A 23,485-nucleotide genomic window follows, 5' to 3' on the forward strand; every position below is an offset into this window, starting at 1 on the left:
CCTCCCAAAGTGCTGGGATTACAGACATGAGCTACGCACCTGGTCAGTTTTTTTTTTTGTATTATATTTTGCCAAATAATTTATTTCCTGGAGACTTCAGTTTATTCAATAATTATTATCTAAAAAATAATAATGGAATACTTTCTATGGTGGTCACTGTTCTAGATGCTGGTTCTGTAAAGATAAACAAGACAAAAATCCTTGCTTCCATGGATATGACATTCTAGTAGGAGAAAAAGATAATGAAGATGTAAATAGACTAGTTTAACCTCAGGCACTGATAATTGCTAAGAATAAAAATAAGGCAGGGCAAATGTTAGAAAAATCAGTGACAGAGCTGACAGGAGGGGGCTTGCTATTTTAAGGAGAGGAACCAAGAAATCTTTCTTCTAGAAAGAACAGTCTGCAATGATTTAAAACTCTAAGGTATGGAAAAAAATGATGTTGGAGAGATCTAGGCAGAGGACACAGTATGTGCTTGGCATGCTTGAGGACTAGCAAGAAAGTCAGTGTTGTGGGAATGGAGTTAGTCTAAAAAGTTAGAAGATGAAATTAAGAAGTTAGACAGGCACCGGACTGCATACGGCCGTGGGTGAAACTGTGTAGAATTGGTGAAACCAGCAGTCTGTAATAGATATTTCTTTCTCTCGCTGGTTCTCTCCCTCTCTCTCTCTCTTAATTTGCAGATGTATGCACTATTAACAACTTGCATTTTTAAAAGACTAACTTGTAACCACATGGAAATATACTATTATTACTTGACTTACTTCGTAGACATATATTCAGACCTATTAAGGTGTAATGCTTTAAAGTATTTGTACATGCAGTCAACCTCACAATGCATTTATTCTTTGTAATCTATGACTGAATCCGAACACTATTATCTACTTATTGCACTCTACTTGCAAATATTTGCAATAGTTCAGAGGAAAATGCCAAGAAATGGGATGTCATTTCATACATTATTCTTTGAATGTAATAGTTGACAGAAAGTACACATTCTAAGAATTGAAATAAGTTATTTTAAAAATGTAAGATTAAACAAATTCCAATTAGTAGTTTCCAAATTCCTGTTTGTGACTTTTTAGTCTCACAATGCACAGCAGTTTACTGTAAACTGGTACATTAAACTGGTAGCCAAAAAGGCATTTCCAAATACACATCCTTCTCTTTGCTTTGGTAACTTTTATTCATTGATTATAACTTAACCTTGCATCTAGTAGGAACCTAATATATGTGTAATTAATTATATTGTCATTTCTTTGATGCAGGAATTTTATTAAAGTCATCGGATAACTATGTTTTCAAAAGAAACGTGTAAAAAGTTTACATATTTCAGAATCTGAAATATTATTTCATTTACTTTTTATTTTACTCAGAAGAGTTATTTTACTTAGCTTAATGTCCTTCAGTATTATGTATTTTAAAAAAACCAAGAGAGTAAATTTCAGATGTCTCATCATAAAAATATGATACGTAGGTGAGGTGATGGATATCTTAATTAGCTTGATTTAATTATACTATATTTTATATACGTATCAAAGCATTATGCTGTACTACATAAATGTATACAGCTACAATTTGTCAATAGAAAAAGCACAAACTAATAATCTCAATACTAGAAAGAGACAGAAAGGGAGAAAAAGAGAGAGAATAAGGGAGGAGAGCAAGAATAAAAAATAATGTAATTATGTATCTTAAAAAGAATGACTTTTTAAGAAATATTATGTTGTGTGTATTTAAGAAATATTATTTTGTTTATGCCCTAAGGACCAAGCACTGGTGCTTGAAAATGAATACACACACACACACATACACACACACACACACACATACACACACACACACTTCTTCTTTTACAAGAGATTTTAACATAAAATAAGTTATTTTAGAAATCAAATTCAGTGTACCATTTATATTTGAGAGTAGGAAAAATGTTCCTGGAGTTTATACTTAAAGATTATTTCATAACGCCCTACATGGCATCTTATGAAAAGTGCTTCACATGCATTCCTACTAAAATCTCACCTTCTATCCTCCGGTCACAGGTTGTCCCTTTACTCTGTTAATTTCTTCAGAGTATGTATCACTGTTTGACACTGACTTATTTATCCATGTGTTCCTTGTCAGTCTTTCCACACTGTTCCACTCAAAAATAAGTTCTTTATCTAAGACCAATGACTCCTTGAAATTTTACTGAAGATCCTTTGCTACTGTGTCCAGTTTCTCCTGCTATCTTCATGAGTCAATGCTCCTTCTGATGGCTCTCAGCCTGTGTATGTGTGTGCACATGAATGTCTGTGGGTTTTCCCTTTGACAGTCCCAGAAACAGCCCTTAAGGGTTGTAATAACATTTGTATTTGTTTATGAAGAATATTTAGAACAACAGAGGACCTTAGGACATTGTAAATAGAGCGAGAAGTACCAGTTTGGGGAGTATGGGACTGAGCACAAGCTCATAAAAATGAGTTAAGCCAAAGCTATATTACCTTCTCAGAATTCACAATTTCAAAAAAGGTCAATTTAATCATGAATTGAAACTTTGCTAACTCAACTGTGCAGTTCTCATGAGTCATAATCATACTTCTGGCAACTTTAATCTCTCCAGTTATTATGTGTGATATGTGGATTTTATTATTTTCCTTTCTGGTAAAAAGCAGTGTATAAATAACCAAGATGCTTTAAATTGTCACAATTAGCTATGAGGTTGTTATTTAGTACTTTGAATTGTATGTATATCTGATATTTACTCATAAAATACAGAAAATGATGAAAAAATTCTTTTGTTTATGCTTGTTATAAATAAATTAACCATTATTGTCTTAACTTTCTTCTCCATTAACGATCCCCAAATATAAAGTTAAAATAGACTACCAAGACTTATATTTAAAATTATAAATAAAATGTAAGTAACTTCATTCAGGTAGAGGTACTAACAATAAATTCCTTTCTTTGACATAACTATATTACATTATGATCTAGCTAGGGGAAAAAATATGTGTCTATATTTTTCAGATGTTTCCTAAAATATAGAGATAACCTAGACTTCTAATTTCATAAGGAGGGACCAGATATCAAGAAGGCAATCATTATTCTAAAATCATTGACATACTTTACAATTATTTCTCAACTGAACGGCTTTGCGCCAAGAAGAACATAGCTGACACGTGAAAATTCTGGAGGTACTTGTGGATTACAGAGACTTCCAATACATATTTGTCAAGTTCTTGCAGAAAGTTTAGTGTCAGAATTTTCTATTCTTTTCATGTTTATTGTATCATTCAGGGGAAAAAAGGAACCAAATATATTAATGTGCTATACTGGTTATTGTTATAAAAATGGCATTAGACAAAAACATTAAATATTCATGAAAATCCTTTTCCCCTTAGGTTCCAGCTAGCAAAAGATACTGAAAGAAATAATTCACCAAAGGAGAGAACTATAACACAGTACAGATAATCATAGGAGTTATAGACAAAGGAAGTTGACATTAAGAATTAAATGAGAAAAATTCCCTGTGATGGTTTTGATGAGCTACAGGCACAATGTGTAAAATCACTTGGCCAACCGATCATTAGTTATGCTCTAGACCAAAGGAGTATATATTAATGTAACTGGTTTCTCTACCCTATTTTTCTAGTCCAATAATTTGTCTAAGGTAATAAATATAGCTATTACACATTTCCTGTGAGGAAAAATTATCCCCATTAGAACCTGATGTTTTTACTATCTGTATGGGAGTATTCAACGTAGATAAATGTGAAAAGGAGAGTTGATCACATTTCCTAAGTACTTGTGTTGTGTATTACATGAATTCTAACAGAAACTGTATTATTGCTGTCTAGTGCATATTAATCTGACCTTTGCACTAATGGTTATTTATCATGTTATTAGGAGATTTTTGCATTGGTTTGTATTTGTTTGCTTTTTTGTTTGTTTATTTCCTCTGTTTAAGAAAATTGTTATCTATCTCAAACAGGGCACTCTTTAATGAAGAAACACCAGAGCTGTTAAACACATTGAGACACAGAAGATTCTAGTGACTGAGGATGGCTTCCTCTTGGAAACTAATGCTGTTTCTGTCAGTCATCATGTGTCTTTCAGGTAAAAGTCCTGATTAATTAATTATTTGATTTTCTAAGTATCAAAATAACCAAAATATATCAAGGTCTCCATTACAAAATATACTCAGGTATTAATTTAAATTTATATCAGTATTTATACTTTCCAACAAGAGAAAGGCAGCAACCCTTAAGCCGCTGTTAACATTGCAAAATGCCATATACAATTTAATATAATAAGGTACACTATAAATGTTAATAAAATGAGTATTTACCTCATTGACATTCATTTACAATCTAAACCATCTACCTTTCAGAAGGCTTGGAGATATATATATATATAGATAGATAGATAGATAGATATAGATATAGATATAGATATATATCCCCCACACATATATACATACATATGTGCATATATTTATGCATATAATGTATATGTATATAAATAAATATGTATTTTATAGCAGCTAATTATAAAAGTGTCTCATCACAATGCTAAATTTCACCATATAAAACAGAATCAGGTTAGCTTTATTATATATAACACAGTATCTAAAGGCATCTCTAACACAATGTATTTTTTCAGATTGTCTCACCTTCTCTGACTTTGTTGTAATTAAACTTATTTTTCTATATCTTGACTCTAAAATGAGATACTTTATTCCGAAGAAAAGTTTATAGTATTGGTAGTAATAATATCATAATGCTAAAAGTTAATATGTCAGAGCTTATTTGCTTTAATTGAAGAATGACTAGAAATTAAATTGTGGTCATAATTTAAGTGCTATGCATGTAACATTTACAGCTTGATTATATTTAAATCAGTACCTATATTGTGGGCTAAATTTAGGTAGTACGTATGGTAAGAGAGTCTGAAATAAAATGTAACAGCTGATAATTTTAGATTAAAAGTTTGCTTTCATTTTCAACACATTTTTAATGTGTTAATTATACTAAATATATTTTTAAAGCAGTAAAATATTCATTTTGATATATATGGTCATTCAGTACTGTATGCAAATATCGATATAAATACATACATGTTCCATTTATACATATATATGAGGATAATACATGTTCAAGATATATATTTATGATCATATATAATATAGAATACAAACTACATAAAGATATACAACATGCATATTATTTACATATGATCACTAATATTGCCTCAACTTCTATATGGTTATATTACTATGCAACAAAAATATCTAATTGATTATACTAAATTTCTTTTTTTCAAAGAACTAAACACATTCTCCTGTCAATTAAGTCTTTCCTATATTGTGTAACATGAAGAAAACTGCAGATTGTCTAAAGAAAAAAGGACTGATAGAAGAACAAACCCAAATACAAGTAAATATAAACTCTTTTTAGAATCATTTAAGCTATATTTTTTAAATTATAATTTTACAATAGTTATTCTTTAGCCTTTATACTATTATTACTATTCGTAATGTACCAAAAGTATAACTTCAATTATGTATGATATATGAGTCTTCTTTATAACTGAAAAGGCAATCCTCAACTTATAATCAGATTATGCTCCAAAACATTATTTGAAATCTAAAAGAATTTCTTTATATACAGAAATAAATTTAGTATTTCAGTTATATAAGTTGTTATGTGTTGAATGTAATATCTGCAGCATACCTGCACTTATCTAAATGCTTTTACAAGATATATAAAAGCCTTTTTATTGCAATACTAGTAATTAAATAACTGAAAAAACAAAAAACCAAGTAATTATTTATATATTAGTACTATTATATGTTCAACACGTTGCTTACAGAAAAAACAGGTTTAATAAGAGACATGCAAGGAAAAAGGATACCTCTATAAAATGTTGGTAGAGACATCTATGACATGAAAAGGTAAGGTATTTCAAAGGCATTAAGAGTTAAGTGAAAACTGTGATTCATCAATATTATGGTTACTTAAAAAAGAAATCAAGAGTCTTCAGATATTTTATTCATTGTTGGGTTTCTTTTTTTTGTGCAGCATTACTGTCTTCCCTGCTGATCTCAGTTGTTTCTCTTTTATCTTCTCAATGTCATTTTCCTCTTGAACTTATAAGCCAACTGAAGGAGATGGAGGTAGGGTTGCAAGACGAAATAAAGGATACCCAGTTAGATTTGGATTTCAAAAGAAAGTTTTGTGTGTATGTTTTTTGTTGTTGTTTTGTTTTTAGCTCTGGTATGTTCCATGCAATATTTTATTTCATTTTATCTAGAAATTAAATTTAACAGATGTCCAGTGCTTTTATTTATTAATCTGACAATGCTAGAAGGAAAGAAGGTGGTGTTCTATAATAATACTGTAAAGTTTCATTCTCTTGTATTTGTCCAATATTGTTTCCTCAAATAAACAGTCCCTGCAAAAGAGCTATTATACAGTGGTTGTGGAAACAAACACAAAAATACTCAGCCTGATATGGGGTCCATGATCCCTAGATTTCCAGCTAATACTATTCATTTCGTGAAGTAAAGGAAACATTGGAAGACAGAAATAATTAGGAAGAGTTTGGGTATAAGTGGTATTTCAAATGCTATAGGCAAAGCAGATAGAAAAGTTGAAAACAAAGGTCATGTATAATTGTTACATGGGATTTGATCTTTAATCATCATATCTGCAGTTGATGTGCAGCAAATGTTCAGTTGCTTTTTTAAACAGATGAATTTCTTTTTTGCTGTAGATATCTGTTTAAAATAAAATTGATTAGGATACTTGAAAGGATCATTTATCAAGAACGATTATGTTCGAAATCTTTCATTTGCCTTCATCCTCATTTTATCATACTATTTCGGAGGTAGAGCCCCTATTCTACTTTTGTTCCTTGGTTAATGCTTACACTCTATATTGCCCTCACTATTTTAAATATTTAGTATTTTGTTATTTCATTTTCACTGGTTATTGCTTTTAGTTGTATATGAATGTCACATTATAGGGCCTATTTGGCACACTGAGTTAATTACTATTACGAAAATGAGGGCCATTGAGCTGTGGGTCACGAGCACATTTTACGTTGTTGGTGCTGTTTGAACCAAAAAGACTAACTGAAGAATACCCTGATTGTATTCCATATTTCCTTTATTTATTCAGTTTTTGAAAATCTACGGATTATCTTGGGTGTGTCTAAGAAACGGAAAAGAACTCTTACATAACTCTATGTTTGAAAACTCACTACAGGTAGTCATAAACGCTTGGCATCTTTCACAAGGACAGGCAACCTTATATTAAAAATGAATCCACAATTAAAACAACAATGATATATTGCTACAGATATCAAAATGGCTAAAATCCAAATAAATAAAAATTAATAAAAACAATACCAATTCTGGTGAAGATACAGATTGATGGGAACTCTCATTGACAGTGAGAATTCAACATGGTATAGCCATTTTGGAAGGCAGTTTTGCAGTTTCTTACAGAGCTAAACACAATTTTGTCACATGATCAAACAGTAAGTCTTCTAGGCATTTACTTAACTGATTTGAAAACTTATATCCACACAAAAACTACCATACAAGCGTTTACCAGAGATTTAGTAATAATAACCCCAAACTGGAAAGAACAAATGTCCTTCAATAAGTGATTAAACTATGGAATTCTATACAATGGAATACTATTCAGTGATAAAAAAGAATGAATTACCAATACCAAACTACACAAACATATTAATGGATTCTATATACAAATGGCTAATTGAAAAAAGATAGTTTGAACAGACTACATGCTATATGATTTTCTTTATATAACAACTGGAAAGAGAAAAACTGTGGAGACTATAAACAGATCAGTGATTGCCAGGATCAGGGAGAGGGTTGAATGGGTAAATGAAGCAAAGGACATTTTTTGGGCATTGAAACTACTTTGTATGATACTATAATCGTGGATGCAAGACATTACACATTTATCAAAATCAACTAGAACTTTCCAGCATGGAGTAAACCATAATGTTTGCATATTTAAAAAATATATAGTAGTAGGTCAGAGGATCTGAGGACAAAAAGCAGAATATGACAAAGAATCTAACTGTATTATTATTATTATTATTATTATTATTATTATTTTGAGATGGAGTTTCACCCTGTCTCCCAGGCTGGAGTGCAGTGAAGCTATCTCAGCTCGCTGCCATCTCTGCCTCCGGGTTCAAGAAATTCTCCTGCCTCAGCCTCCCGAGTAGCTGGGATTACAGATGTGTGCCACCATGCCCAGCTAATTTTTCTATTTTTAGTAGAGGTGGGGTTTCACCATGTTGGCCAGGCTGGTCTCAAACTCCCAACCTCAGGTGATCTGCCTGCCTCGGCCTCCCAAACTGCTGGGATAACAGGCGTGAGCCACTGCGCCCAGCCTGTATTATTAATAGGAAGCAACTTCACTTAGGGAAGTTAGGAGATAAACAGACTTAAATAACTTCAGAAATGAGTCTGCAAAACTAAAGGCAAAAAATACTGTACTTAAGCACTGCACTCTAGTTAATAATATTTTTTCCCATGTCAGCACTCCTAAAATCCATAAACATGTATACTGGAACAACTAAATCCATGGAAGGCAGATGGTGGAGGCCAGGTTTCTCACTGTTGGTGTGGGAGATTACGATAAGCAAGAGAAGAAGTTTAGAATGATCCATGTGATAATGGATTAGAATTCGAGACACACACGTGTGTGTGTGTTTGAGCGGGTGTGTGTATACTTCTGTAGATATACTAATACCTATTTCATTTCTCTTACAGCTGAGAAGGATTAGAATCTATGTGTCTGAGTAGCAACCAACACACAAAGTATCAACATTTCGGTTTCTAATACCATTTATACCATTTTCTACTCAAAGCAACCAGGGCTGTTTAGAGAGAAGCCTAATTCCAGGACTGGGCCAAGAAATATATAAATCATTCTAGAGTATCCTGTAGTGCCAGAAAGTAAGCGAGTGCTAAAACAAACAAACCAAAACCAAAACAAAACCAGAAAGAATATGAGAGTCTGGTGTGTCAAAGAGATGTAGGAGCCAACTGGGATAGTTCCCAGTAACCAAAACTGGGACAATTTCAGCAAATAAGTAAATAAATAAATAAATAAATATTGGGTTATAGTCCAAATAAATGAATATTCATAAGTCCATATTGATATAGATAAAAGATTAAATAAATAATGAATCAGAAAAATTGATCAATCTTTATGTAGATTGATTTCAAATAATTTATGTAGATACTTCATCCTCAAGGAGGTGTGAAATAAATATCTCTTTTCTTAAGTATTCGCTGTACATACTGACTTGTTTCCAAAGAGTACAGAATGGGAAATGGGGGCCAAAAGAGAAGTGATTTTATGGTGGAGAAAACTGGTAAACATTTCCTCAGCCAGGTAATAATCATGATCAATATTAGCAGAGATAAGTCATGTTGATGATATTACCCTTGGTATGATGAGAATGACAGCTCAGCTTTGTGGTTTTCCTCCCCAAAACCTATAACCCCGGTCTAATCATTAGAGAAATATGAAGAGATATTTTCTAAGGGGTATTTATTAAAAGAAAAGAAGCCTTGACTAGTACTCAAAACTTTCGAAGTCATCAAAACTTAGGAAAATTCGGGAAACTTTTGCACAGAAAGAGGAGACTAAGGAGACATGATAACTAAATATAATGAGGTATACTGGATAGGATCTCATAAGAGAAAAAGAGCATTACATAAATACTAAGGAAATCTCAGTCAAGTATGTGTGTTAGTGATAATGCTCAGGACATTTCATCCCCAAAATATAACTGCTGGAGATCAGAATATGCCACTCCAAAGTATGCCTCCTTGGCATACTAGTTATTTTGAGTTGGTTATTTTGAAAAACTGCAGACACAGGACTGGCTCTGAGAAGTTGCCCTTTTGTAAGAAAAATGCGTGTTTGCGTAAGAAATACCTGTTTGTAAGAGTGTCTCTCTCTCTCTGCACCACGAAGAGAAGGACAACTAAATTACTAGAGACTCATAATCAATAAAGCAGGCATTGACTAAAATCTGCATATCAAATCTTACCTTTGTTTAAGCTGCTTTTCTGGCCATTTTATCTTAACTGAGCCTTCCTTGCACTTTCTTTTCCTTTCTATTAAAAAGCAATGATGTTGAAACCTAAAGTTTAATTTTATTTTCTTTGAGATCTACTCTAGACATTTACATATTTCTCTGAGTTATCAGTCATATACAGGGAATATACATGTTAATAAACTTTTTTACTCCTGTTGATCTGTCTTTCATTACAGGAAGTCTTAGTTAAGAACTATTAAGTGCACAGAAAAAAATAAATTATCTTTTCTCCTCTACATTCGTTAAAAATAAAATATAAATATTAGTTTATTAACTGTGGTACATGTTTCATACTACCATAAGATGTTAATAGGAAAAACTGGTTATGAACACATGAGAATTAGACTAAGCATAGCATTCTGAATACTTGAATAAAATATGATGACAGCCTGAAAATAAGACTACAGTGAAGATTATCAACAGGAGTGAAATATTTAAAAACATATTGACATTAAAATATATAGGACTTAGTAATTGATTAAATATTTATTGGTAGAGGAAATGGTTTCTTACCTTGCTCATAGGTGTAGATGATCTTGCCATTTACTTGGATTCTTAATAAAATGGGAAGTGCAGATTTAAAGCTGGGAAATACTGAGCTCAACAATGTACATGTTGAGCTTTAGATGTCTATAATACCCTTAGGTGAAAAATATCTAAAATTTAGGGAAGATGACCGAGCTAAAAGTAAATCTGTGATTCATTCTTGCATGGATGACATTTTAAGATATGGGAAAGGAAATAATCACTCAAGAACTATGGATGTAATAATGCGTTATAAGACAAGGAAGCATGTCTGAGTAGCATGTACTTTTTTAAGGGGAAAGAGGAAGTAGAGGCTGAAAAGAATGAAAGGCAAATTATAAATTTTGGGAAACGGTGGGAAAGAAGGAAAGCAAAACATCTCCAGAAAGAGAGTGGTCAGCTGTGGCAATGCATTAGGAAGTTTAAATGCGATTGGTACTAAACTCTTTTCTTTTAATGATAGTAATAGTTACATTTAATGAAGTAGTAGAAACCCCAGTGTTACGGCAGTGAGTTGTGAACTGGTTAGTAGAAGAGGAAAATTAGACAATTATTGTCAAATCTGTTTTCTGACAATGTAAACCTAGGAAAAGGAGAAAGAATGGTAGATAGCTTGGAAAAGACAAAAATTTGAGGAGGAGTGTGTGTCTTTCCATTTGTGGATATGTGTTTTAAGGCTGGAGAAACTGTTTATGGAAATTCAATTCACTTTATGCCCAATGTACATGAAGAATGCATATTGCCTTAGTTAGCTTTTGCAGCATAACAAATCAGCCCACAATTTATTCACTTAAAATAAAATAGCATGTATTCTTTCTTACAATTCCGAGGGTTAGAGATCGGTGATTCTTCTGGTCTGGGCAGCCTCAGTTTATCTCTGCAGTACCCATGACGCACTTGATGGTGTTATTTGGCCTTACTCACATTGCTTGTGATTGATGCCTTGTTAGCAAAGGCAATGGGAATGACTTGGTCATGTCTCTGATCATCCAGAGGGCTAGCTTAGGCTCTTTCATGTAGTCGTATGCTTTTTAGGTACAGGAAGAAACAGGAAAATCCCCAGTTTACAAGCACTTTTCATGCCTCTGTTATATTTGCTAATATTTCATTGGACAAAGCAAATCCCATGAGCCAAGATCAGATTCAAGAGGTGGAAAAGTAGATTCAATCTCTTCAAGAGAGTAGCTGCAAAAGCACATTATACAGAGAGCACGTACAGCAATAAGAAAAACGTGTGCTCATTTTTTACTCTAACACATATTTATATATGTCTGTGACTGTTTCACATGCAAATAGAAGCAATTCTGTTTTTTTTTAATTTACTTATTTATTTAGACAGGGTCTTGCTTTGTCACCCAAGCTAGAGTGCAGTGGTATCATCATGGCTCACTGAAACATTGAATCCCTGAGATCAAGTGATCTTCTCACTTCACCCTCCCAAGTAGCTAGGACTACAGGCATGTGTCACCACATCAGGGTAATTTTTTTATTTTTATTTTTTATTTTATAGAGATAGGGTCTCACTATGTTGGCTGGTTTTGAATTCCTGGCCTCAAGCGATCCTCCTGCCTAAGCCTCCTAAAGTGCTGGGATTACAGGCATGAGCCACCACACCTGGCCAACAATTCTGTTTATAGCAAAAGTAAAGTAGACTAAATATTTCTCTGTATCCTCATTTTCAAATACAGTAGCAGTGAAAGAACTGTGTCCTAAACTCATTCGCTGAATGTAAAAAAACAAAAACAAAAACAAAAAAGAACTTTAAAACTCTGTAAATTAATTTAGTTTTCTTAATATGAAATTAATTAACTTCAAGAAAATCTAAGCTATTATCAAAGAATATGTGAAATCATTTGAGGTAATCATAATTACTGTAGCCTATTTTTAATATATATGTGAAAAAAAATCAACATTTTAATCTCTATTGTGTCAAAATCTGTTATTGTTCTCTTTGAGAATTCTTTTTTTAGAACACATACATCCCCCAAATGTGTGCAGAGATAGCAGTTGGAAGAAGACAATACGGTCCAGGATTTATCTACTTTCAATTTATAAGCAGCTTTCCTGATGGTTTTCGGCTCTTTGTAAATTCAGTCTCCATGTTTAAACAAACTCAACAACAGAAACTAGAATTTTATGTTCCTTTACTCTGTTATGCAGAATTTCTCCAGCCAATGGGTTTTTTTAACTATCATATTCTTTTTAGACTATTGCCAGTAATTATTCTAATTTCTTTATAAGTATTTAACATTTCAATAAGTATATCACAATAATATTTAGTACAAATAGCTTCCTTTTTGTGAAATATAAATTGTTCTTTATTCATGTGTTTGGGCTTAAAGAACAATAACCCAAAATATGATGCTTTGTCATGCTGAGCACTTTCAACTTGTCTTAAAGGAAGTTGGAAGCCCCTAGAAGCCGCCTCATAACCAAGGACTTTCCACCTTTCCCTTGTTTCTCTCCTCCCAAGGGCACTTTCTGTGGAAGTGCCCTTATCTGACTGAGGAAATTTCTTCCAAAAGAAATGCAATTGTCTTAAAGCCTCCTCCTCAGAAATCTCATCAAATGATCAGGCAATATTAACTAGCAGAGAAGAGAAAAAGACTAAAAGTTGTCACCATGCCCAGATAGACTTTTCATGTATTCTTCTGAGGGTACAGTCAAGAGATTACTTGAGAGACTTTATATACATAATAAGACAACCTTTGTTTGCAGTGAAGTTTCACCCCTCACCTTCTCACAATTTGTTGCCATCTGCCCCAGAGCTCAGAGGAACCTTGTCCCTTGCTATTTTCTGTTCCCCGTTACCACTTGGTATTCAAAGAGAATCATTTACAAACCATTGTCTGCTCTTTGGGCCCATTCAGTTCTCCTGAAAAATGATTTACTACTCCTTAAAATTGCCTACATTCTCCTCTCTCTCTCTTTCCAATGAAGAAGAGTATATACGATTGGGAACCTGATTGGGTTGTTAGGTAATCATTCTCCCATGATTTCCCCCCATGCATGTTAGTAAATTTGTATGCCTTTTCTTCTGTTAATCTTTCCATTGTCAGTACATTTCAGCCAACCTTCAGAGGACAGAAGGGAAGTTTTCCCTTCATACCTATAGGTGGAACACAAAACCATGTATGACATCCGTTTAGATCATGCAGAGTGGTATAAACAATTAATAATAATAGTGATATCATTGCTTTCAATAAGAGTAGCTTTATGAAGGCAGATAATTATCTGAAATTGTTTTGGCTTGCTAGCATGCTGAAAGAGTTTGGATGTTTGTCTTCTGCAAATCTCGTGTTGAAATGTAATCCCCCATTTTGGAGGTGAAGTCTAGTGGGAGGTCTTTGGATCATGGGAGTAGATCCTTCCTGAATAGCTTGGTGCCCTCCTCTTGGTAATGGGTGAGTTCTCACTCTGAATAACGTGAGATCAGGTTGTTTAAAAGAGTGTGGCACCTTCCCCCTCACTATTGCTTGCTCCTGATCTCACCGTGTGATACACCAGCTCCTCTTGCTTTCTGCCATTGTTACAAGCTTCCTAAAGCCCTCACCAGAAGCCAAGAGTGTTGGTGCCTGCTTTTTCTACAGCCAGCAGAAGTGCGAGCCGATTAAGCCTCTCTTCTTTACGAATTATCTAGCTTCAGATATTCTTTATAGACACGTAAGAACGAACTAACACACATGCACAAGGGTTAGCAGGATCACTTTCATCTCTTTTCCCAGCGTGTTTTGTCTTCCTGTAAATTTTACTTAATGTCACATTCTTTTTTACTACTGTCGTCATTTTTTTGGTTGTGTGTTTAGTTAAACTAAAAAAATATAGGTAAGAAATGAGATGGAAAGACACAGAGAATAGCAGTGGCCAGCTCATCAAAGAGGATTTGCAGAAAAGGGTTATGTATATGAAGTCATTAATATGAGTCTGACTATTTCCTGACTGGTATAATAGAGATTTTAATAGAACAGCCTAATAGGACACTGAGATCAGGGGAAATAATGCATGGCAGATATGTCATATACAAATATTATTGGTATTTATTCTTAGAATAGGCTGGAAAGCCATGATTATTAATTCATTAACATTCTATCATTTGGTTGGAGGTTTTTGAAAAAGCATTCATTTTGTACTCCTCAGTACCAGCATATATTTTTGTCAACATCCTAACTTTACGTATATATTTCTAGCAAAAGTTGTAGACTAAATAAGAATAATACTTAATTAGGTTTATTAAAACTAGGTATATTTATATCTTTTCCTTGACTAAATTTATAGATCTTAGAATCAAAAATAATTTGAGGTTTATGTAGTCTGTATCTTTGCACTTGGGTAAGTAAAGTATTTTTTTCTTCTCAATAGAGATGAGGCTCAGAAAGATTCTGTCTGTCTGTAGATGGTACCTAGTAGGAGAATAATGGGAGGACTGTCTCCTGTAGCAGTGCTTTTCAACATACCAGACAACATGAAGGTGAGACAAGAGAGGAAATCTAATTCCTGGAGCCACAGTGACCTCCTTCCTAGACCTACATTAATACATATAGTTTCTTTCTTCTGAATCACTTTCAGATGCTTCTAATGTCAGCTGTATTGCTTTAAAAACAACAACAAAAGGCATTTTTTTTTCTCTACTTTGACCCCATTCTCCTCCATTGAGTTAAATCCATTTTATTGGAAAGGTGACAGTTTGTTCCTTCTGCCAAGATGATGATATACTGTTGAACAGAGAGTGTCTGTCATTGATAAGCTTATACAAATACAGTCCTTCTTGGTGGCCATGTGGTAAATTGCACAGAACTTTGTCACTGCCAGTTAGTGCTGCCTAAGAACTTACAAAGGAAAATGAAAACAGAAGTGTTACAGAAAACAGGTGCCTGCTAATATAAATTCTGACTTCCCTGCTGCAGTTGAGAAAGAGAAATGGATTATGGCTCCTCCATGATCAAATTAAAATTATGTATTTGCACATTGTATCTGTCCCTGGGGAAGTTATGATGATAATGGAGACTACCTCTGTGTGGAAACCCAAGTTGACTTTTATCAGCTGTGCCCTGGCAGTATTAGACGTGTAATTAATCAGAAGACAATTTAATTTCTCTTTGTCAGTGGGCGGTGGGAACTGGATTACCTGAACTTAGTGAGCTTTGTTATTTTTATTTTAAAAGAAAAGAAAATGTTAAAAGGTTTCTATAATTGTCACAAATTCCTGGGGTGATATAAAATTAAACTATCAACTAAAAAGCCAGGTTCAGCATCCTAGAGAAATAAGAGCAAATTTGTGTCTCAGTGTATTGGAGATTAAAGAAAACATTAACTTATTAGGTCAGCTAAATATTACTTTTTACATTAGAAAATGTTTATTGAAAAATATTTTTCCCCTTGAGTATTGGCTAGGGAGTATGCAATGCACATCAAAAGTGTTTTGGAATCTAGAAGATGACACGGACATTATCTCTTCTTTAAACTGGACTAACCCTTTCTGGCAAGATAATTTTCAACAATAATACATCCTTCCTGATAGAAGATTAATAATACATTGATTTTCTTTATTATTATAAAGTAATGTTCCAATAATTCACATTGTATCAAGTGTCCACGAGAACTTGTGAATGAATGTTTATATTATCATTTGTTAAGCAGAAATAAATTTGTACCACAATAATACTACTGTAAAATATGCTTGTTTATGGTAAGGATTGTTTTATTGCTTAGCATGAGCATCTGGGGAACTGCCTCTATGCAGTCACTTGAATAATTTGTGAGCAAGAAAACAGCTTATTTTCTGTACCTCACCTGTTCAAATTCAGGTCTCTTTGGAATATAAAGTGGAAAGACAATTACATTCATTGAGCACTCAAGCAAGCAGACATAAGTGGGATGCAGAATGCAAAGGAAGACTTTTGATCTCCTTTATATTAAACAAATTTTATAGTTTTATCAGGATCCAAATATGGATTATGTATAATATGTAAAATGAACCATGTATAACTAATTACAAGAATGAAAGAGTTAAATGCCATATATTTTCTGTTTATTTTAGCTCTTTGAGAAAAATCCTATTTTGCTAGCCATTAATAAAGTTAACAATCGACTTTTTGAAACTCTGTCAATTTTCATATCTGATAATATTTAACATAGATATCAACCAGAAGATTTTTCTTTTCTATTATCTGGAAAAGAACATTTTCCATTCTAATTTTCGTTATAGCTTTCACACTGAAATTTGTCAGAGCACTTAGTTAAATATCAATGAAGTCTTCAGGTTGGTGACTAGGCTTATAGTATGGCTTTAACCTCTCTGTGGCTCTAGGGTATGCTGGACCATCTGAATGGTCCAGATCATGGATAAAGATGGTTTGAAGTGAACATTTTTTATTTTTCAGCATTTGAATATTTTGCAATTATGATTTTTACATGTTTATACAAAAGTACAAGATCATCTGTTCTATAAGAATAGATAAAATATCTATCTGTTCTATTTGCTGTTTCATATACAGGACCTAGCATAATCCTTGCTATGAATGCTTGCTATGGGATAACTATTTTTTATTTTTATTATTTATTTATTTATTTATTTTTTGAGGCAGAGTCTCGCTCTGTCGCCCAGGCTGGAGTGCAGTGGCGCAATGTGGGCTCACTGCAAGCTCCGCCTCCCGGGTTCAAGCGATTCTCCTGCGTCAGCCTCCCAAGTAGCTGGGATTACAGCTGTGCACCACCATGCCTGGCTAATTTTTGTATTTTTAGTAGAGACAGGGTTTCACCATGTTGGCCAGGCTGGTCTCGAGCTCCTGACCTTGTGGTCCGCCTGCCTTGGCCTCCCAAACTGCTGGGATTACAGGCTTGAGCCACCATTTTTAAGAACTTCCAGGCTCCAGAATCCTATTGTGTGGCTTTCTTATCTCAAAATCTTCACCGCTAACCACTAGTATGGAGGCATGATGGGATAACTATTTTTTAAATGAATGAAAAGAAATATTTACTTTAATTTTTTTCTTGGGTTTAGAGGGACACAAACTATGGTCCCTGTTACAGTAATTTCTGGTGAAGAAACATCCGAATAGGATGAATAATTTTACATTCTCCAAATCTGGTCATTCTAATATTTTTAATATAAGAAATAGGCTGAGATTTCTTTGGGCATTCGGAAATCCTACTGAATTAAAGCCATAGCAATTATCTTAGATTAGTTCAGGGGATTGTAAAAATAACCAATAAAAAATTACTAAAAGCAAAAGAAAGAAAGTAAAGAAAAAAACAAAGAGGGTAAGATCTTTGAATAGTCAATGTCTTCATCAGGCTGCTCAGCCTCATGTCATCCATTTTCACACAGCACTGAGGCCTGCAAGAATTTGCTTCAAGAGGTTCTAAAGGTTACTTTAAAAAAAAAATGAAGAAAAGAAAAAAGCTTGGGTCATATGCCTCTTTACTTGTTTCTCTATGGTAATTCAGAGATGAACTGGCTCACAGTGCTGTTGCTGGCCCAAAGCTATTTTTATTTAATGCCTAAATTCAGAAAGATCTATTTCAACCAGGCCCCAGGATCCTTATTTGTTCCAGAATAGCCCTGAAGGAATTGACTGTTTTTAAAATAGGATTCTATAAAACCCAACATGCAGCATTTGTTTCATTTATGGTTCAGTCGTTCTTCTAAGAAACATCATAGCTATAGATACAAAGTTTCAAGTAGTCGTAGCCTATATACTTTGTCAAAGATATTGTGTATTGGGGATAAAGATTACAGAGATCAAAGGCATTTAAAAATATTATTTCAAGTACTAGTTACATAATAATTTTCAAGGATCTTTTAGTATAATTCATTTGTCTGTTAATTTACCAAGTATTTATTATGTGCCTACTAGATATTTTGCTAGGTGCTAAGGCTATAGGGGTGAACAAGACAGGCAAAATCCCTGTCTTTCTGGAACTCACATTCTTGTAGAGAAGACAGACACTTTAGCAAGAAATAACATAATATCTAATAGGAATAATTCCCATAAAGAAATTAAATGGAATAAAATGATAGTGAGTAATATTGGGGGTGATGGGGTGGCAAGGTGTTATTAAACATAGAACGATCAAGTAAGTTCACTCTGAAGAGGTCTCTAAGGAAAAACGCAATGAACATGGGAATACAAGCCACATGAATATCTGAAACAGTATTTCAGTCAGGCAAGGAAAGACAAATGTCAAAACCCTCAAAAGGAAACAGATACTGTACATGAAGAATAACTAATACAGATGAGAGAAGAATCAATACAGACAAAGAGTCTGTGACAAGAAGAGTGATAGGTGGTGAAATAATGAGATAGACAATGGCCAGAGCAGAGGAGAGGTATAAGTTAATAACATGTAAAGGCAGCATGCTTTCTGCTTTATGGAAAACCAACTGTCCAGCTTGAGTAAGAAACAAGGCCTGGACAATGGGTAGGATGTTATTGTAGTAGTTGAGAGAGAAAAGGTAACATGAAGTATTTAGACCTGTAGGTTTTCAATGGCTATTTGTTGGCTTCATTATGAGTCAGTACTGGTATGAATCTACCAAATAAGGAGCTCACATAATCTTCAGCTGTATCAGTTATGCCTAGAATAAGGGAGAGGTTAGATCTGTATTGCTGTCATGCTAACAATGACTGATTTTATGTTCAGTTCCAGACTCAGTCTTATAATGGAAACAGATAATCACAAATGTATTCAGGGGAGGGAAACCAAAATTAGGAAACCTTGACACTTTAAACTCTGTTGTAACAGAAATGAGAATTGAAATGGAATGACTAGAATGAGAACTAAATTAAAGACTCAGCTACTATTTAGGGGAATTTTTGACCAAAACTCAGGGAGCACATCTTTCTTCTTGAAAGATCTTCACTGAATTAATTATTGCTTTCTGTAAGTCAATGAGTAAAAGATGCAGAAGGTTAAGATACAAATGACTTAGGAGGGAAGGCAAAAAAGGTTTATCATAATGAAGTATGGGTACATATCCTGGTCATACTTCCATAGAGTGATTTGGCCTCTCTCTTCTTTCATGTTCAAATTAATCATAGTGAATTTCAGTTATAGATTTTCTTCTTTACTTAGGACATCAAGAGTTAGCCTTTGTATATTCTCTAATAACAAGCAGCTATCATTGTAAATGACATAAAGCAAGCAATAAATACTTTGAAGAAAGTAATATTTTTTCTTCATATAATATACATAAATATCATTTCAGTATCCTGCTCTAATCTTAATGAGATACAAAAGCCTCTCAGTTCACACAGCAATAATCATTACATGGCCCATAGCAAGAAATATCATCTCAAAAAGACAGAATTTCCAAAAGTTAATACTACATACAACCACTATCATTAAATAGCTAAAAGTTTGTTATATATAAACCATTTAGACTTATTTTCAGAGATGTAAAGTAGGAATGTTCAATCCTTTGGCTTCCATGGGCCACACTGGAAAAAGAAGAATTGTCTTGGGTCACACATAAAATACACTATCGCTAACGATAGCTGATGAGCAAAACAAAAACAAAAACAAAACAAAACAAAAGCTAAAAAAAAATCGTATTATGTTTTAAGAAAATTTGCAAATTTATATTGGGCTGCATTTAAAGCCATCCTGTGCTACATGCAGCCTGCTGGCCATGGTTTGGACAAGCTTGTTCTGAAAGAACAAACCGGTAGAAGCTACAGAATAGCAAAGGGTAGAATTAGTTTGCCTAAAAAAGTCCTTCTAAGTATCCAGAGTTGGTCAGTGATAGAATTGGCACTATCATAAGAGTTTTTCAAGAAAGTTCATGTCAAGCCTGAACTTCCTTAACAGATAAATGATCATTATTTACTAAATGATCATTATGTAAAGATAATTTTAGCATCAAAGGGCTTGATCAAACTGATGATATAATGCTCCCCACCCCTTGTCCATAGGTCTATTATACTGTAAGTCAGACTTTCAGAAATAGTTAAAAGTTTTATTTTATTTTGTTAATTTTTAATAATTGAGGGTTTTTTTTAAAAATAGAAGATTATCAAATGAGAAAACAGTGAATGATTATGGGTAGAAGAATTGAGAATGGAAGAATATATTGGCGGTTAGAAACATATAATGGACTTAACACATTTTAGATTACAGGAAAAACAGAGGAGGGGTTGAAATATATTTGTGTTTGATGTTCTGAGCCAGCATGTGGGAGAATAGTGGAGCCAGCAATAGAAATAAAGGAAGACTAAAAAGGGGGACTATTTTTAAATTTAAAATAGCAAAATATGATGGAATATTTAATTTAAGAAATAAACAGTTGTTATTGTCAAATGGAATATAATTAATTTAGTAGAAAATTTAATACACTAGAATCAGTTTTAAAATGAAGTATGTTGCCAAGAAGCTACTCTGTTTGGATTCCATCCAAGGAGTGGTTTTTTTTTTAATAATAAAATGGACCTGATTACATAATAGTCTTTTTATGAACTCAGATAATTCCACTCTGCCAGGCTATTCTACATGGTAAGAACGTTGTTTTAAATAGTTCCTGGCCGGGTGCAGTGGCTCACGCCTGTAATCCCAGCACTTTGGGCGGCCTAGGCGGGCGGATCACAAGGTCAGCAGATCGAGACCATCCTGGCTAACACAGTGAAACCCCGTCTCTACTAAAAATACAAAAAATTAGCCGGGCGTGGTGGCGGACGCCTGTAGTCCCAGCTATTCGGGAGGCTGAGGCAGGAGAATGGCGTGAACCAGGAAGGCGGAGCTTGCAGTGAGCCAAGATCACGCCACTGCACTCCAGCCTGGGCGACAGACAGAGTGAGACTCCGTCTCAAAAAAAAAATAAAAATAAAAAATAAAAAATAAAAATAGTTCCTAATAAGCTTCCAGGAATGAATTTTTTCTTTTGAGACGGAGTCTCGCTCTATTGCCAGGCCAGAGTGCAGTGGCGTGATCTTGGCTCACTGCAACCTCCGCCTCCTGGGTTCGAGCGATTCTCCTGCCCCTGACCATTTCCTTTTTTGTCTTCTTTTCATTGGCCATGCATGCATTTTGGAGAAACCTTTCTAGAGGATATGTAATTCTTTCAAACTTCTCTAAGTTTCCAAGACATATTCTTCTACCACCATCATACGTTTCAATTCTTAAAAGAAATCAAAGCTAAAATTATTATTATTTATTATACTTTAAGTTCTGGGATACATGTGCAGAACGTGCAGGTTTGTTATGTAAGTATACACATGCCATGGTGGTTTGCTGCACCCATCAACCCGTCATCTACATTAGGTATTTCTCCTAATGTTGTAACTCCCTATACCCCCCACTCCCCGACAGGCCCAGGTGTGTGATGTTTCCCTCCGTGTGTCCACATGTTCTCATTGTTCAACTCTCACTTATGAGTGAGAACGTGCAGTGTTTGGTTTTCTGTTCCTGTGTTAGTCTGCTGAGACTGATGGTTTCCTGCTTCATCCATGTCCCTGCAAAGAACACGAACTCATCCTGTTTTACAGCTGCATAGTATTCCATGGTGTATATTTGTGCCACATTTTCTTTACCCAGTCTATCATTGATGGGCATTTGGGTTGATTCCATTTCTTTGCTATTGTGAATAGTGCTGCAATAAACATATGCATGCATGCATCTTTATAACAGAATGATTTATATTCCTTTGGATATTTACCCAGTAATGGATTGCTGGGTCAAATGTTATTTCTGGTTCTAGATCCTTGAGGAATTGCCACACTGTCTTCCACAATGATTGAACTAATTTACATTCCCACCAACAGTGTAAAAAGTTTTCCTTATTTCTCCACAGCCTCTCCAGCATCTGGTGTTTCTTGACTTTTTCATAATCACCATTCTGACTGGCATTAGATAGTATCACATTTTGGATTTGATTTGCATTCCTCTAATGACTGGCGATGTTGAGCTTTTCTTCATATCTTTGTTGGCCACATAAATGCCTTTCTTTTGAGAAGTGTCTGTTTATGTTCTTTGCCCACTTTTTGATGGGATTGTTTGTTTTTTTTCCTGTAAACGTGTTTTAAGTTTCTTGTAGATTCTGGATATTAGAACTTTGCCAGTTGGATAGATTGCAAAAGTTTTCTCCCACTCCGTAGGTTGTCTCTTCATTCTGATGATAGTTTCTTTTGCTGTACAAAAGCTCTTTAGTCAGAAATGACTTCTTTTAAAATGAAAAATGGTACATTTTTGGGAAATAGACTGGAAATAGGAGGGCTATATACTAGTTTCAACTTTGCCATGAATTGTGGGACTTTGGAGAAGTCATTATTTCCTTCTCTGTAACAAAATGGGTTAGGCTACGTTATTTGAATCTTCTTACATATTCTAATGTTGTTTTCCAATAATCTCAGATCTTTTATTATAAAGTCTCAAACTTGGGAACAACAGACCTTAAGTATCTCAATTTTTGAAGAAATGGTGTTAGACGTGTCTAAATAATATTTACTAAAATATGTAAAATATAGTCCCCCTTAAATGTTCAGAAAATTTGATACTTAAAGAAAGTTAAGAGAAGTAAAAAAGAAGTCACCAGGCTAAATGATGCTGTTGGCAGTGGTCTGAGATTTCTTTTCCCCTCACTCAGAGAAAGGAAAAAGTGATGATTTTCTTTACCCCGGAGTGATGATTTTCTTTACCACAAGCAGTACTAGAGGAACTGCTTGTGGCCATTGGAGTGTCTGCAGAGAGGAAAGACATGCCTTTTACTCTACATCTAAATGCTTACTAAGTGACAGAAACTCAGATTTGTTAAGAACATGCTAAAACAATCTTGAGAAAGGCTGACGTGCTTCCTGTGGATTTTGAGGGTCGCTAACATGGCAGC

The 23,485-nt window shown here is 34.1% G+C and overlaps 1 protein-coding gene across 1 annotated transcript in view; it reads left to right on the forward strand.

The window, feature by feature from the left end:
* Positions 1 to 23,485, forward strand: part of CNTN5 (contactin 5) — a 1,330,348-nt gene that overhangs the window by 529,727 nt on the left and 777,136 nt on the right. The window contains exon 3 of the mRNA XM_019035685.4: positions 3,980 to 4,104. Coding sequence (XP_018891230.3) covers positions 4,050 to 4,104 — 55 coding nt within the window. The 5' untranslated portion in view covers positions 3,980 to 4,049. The remainder of the gene's footprint in view (positions 1 to 3,979; positions 4,105 to 23,485) is intronic.

Source organism: Gorilla gorilla, chromosome 9 (assembly GCF_029281585.2).
Source record: "Gorilla gorilla gorilla isolate KB3781 chromosome 9, NHGRI_mGorGor1-v2.1_pri, whole genome shotgun sequence".
Classification (NCBI taxonomy): Eukaryota; Metazoa; Chordata; class Mammalia; order Primates; family Hominidae; genus Gorilla; species Gorilla gorilla.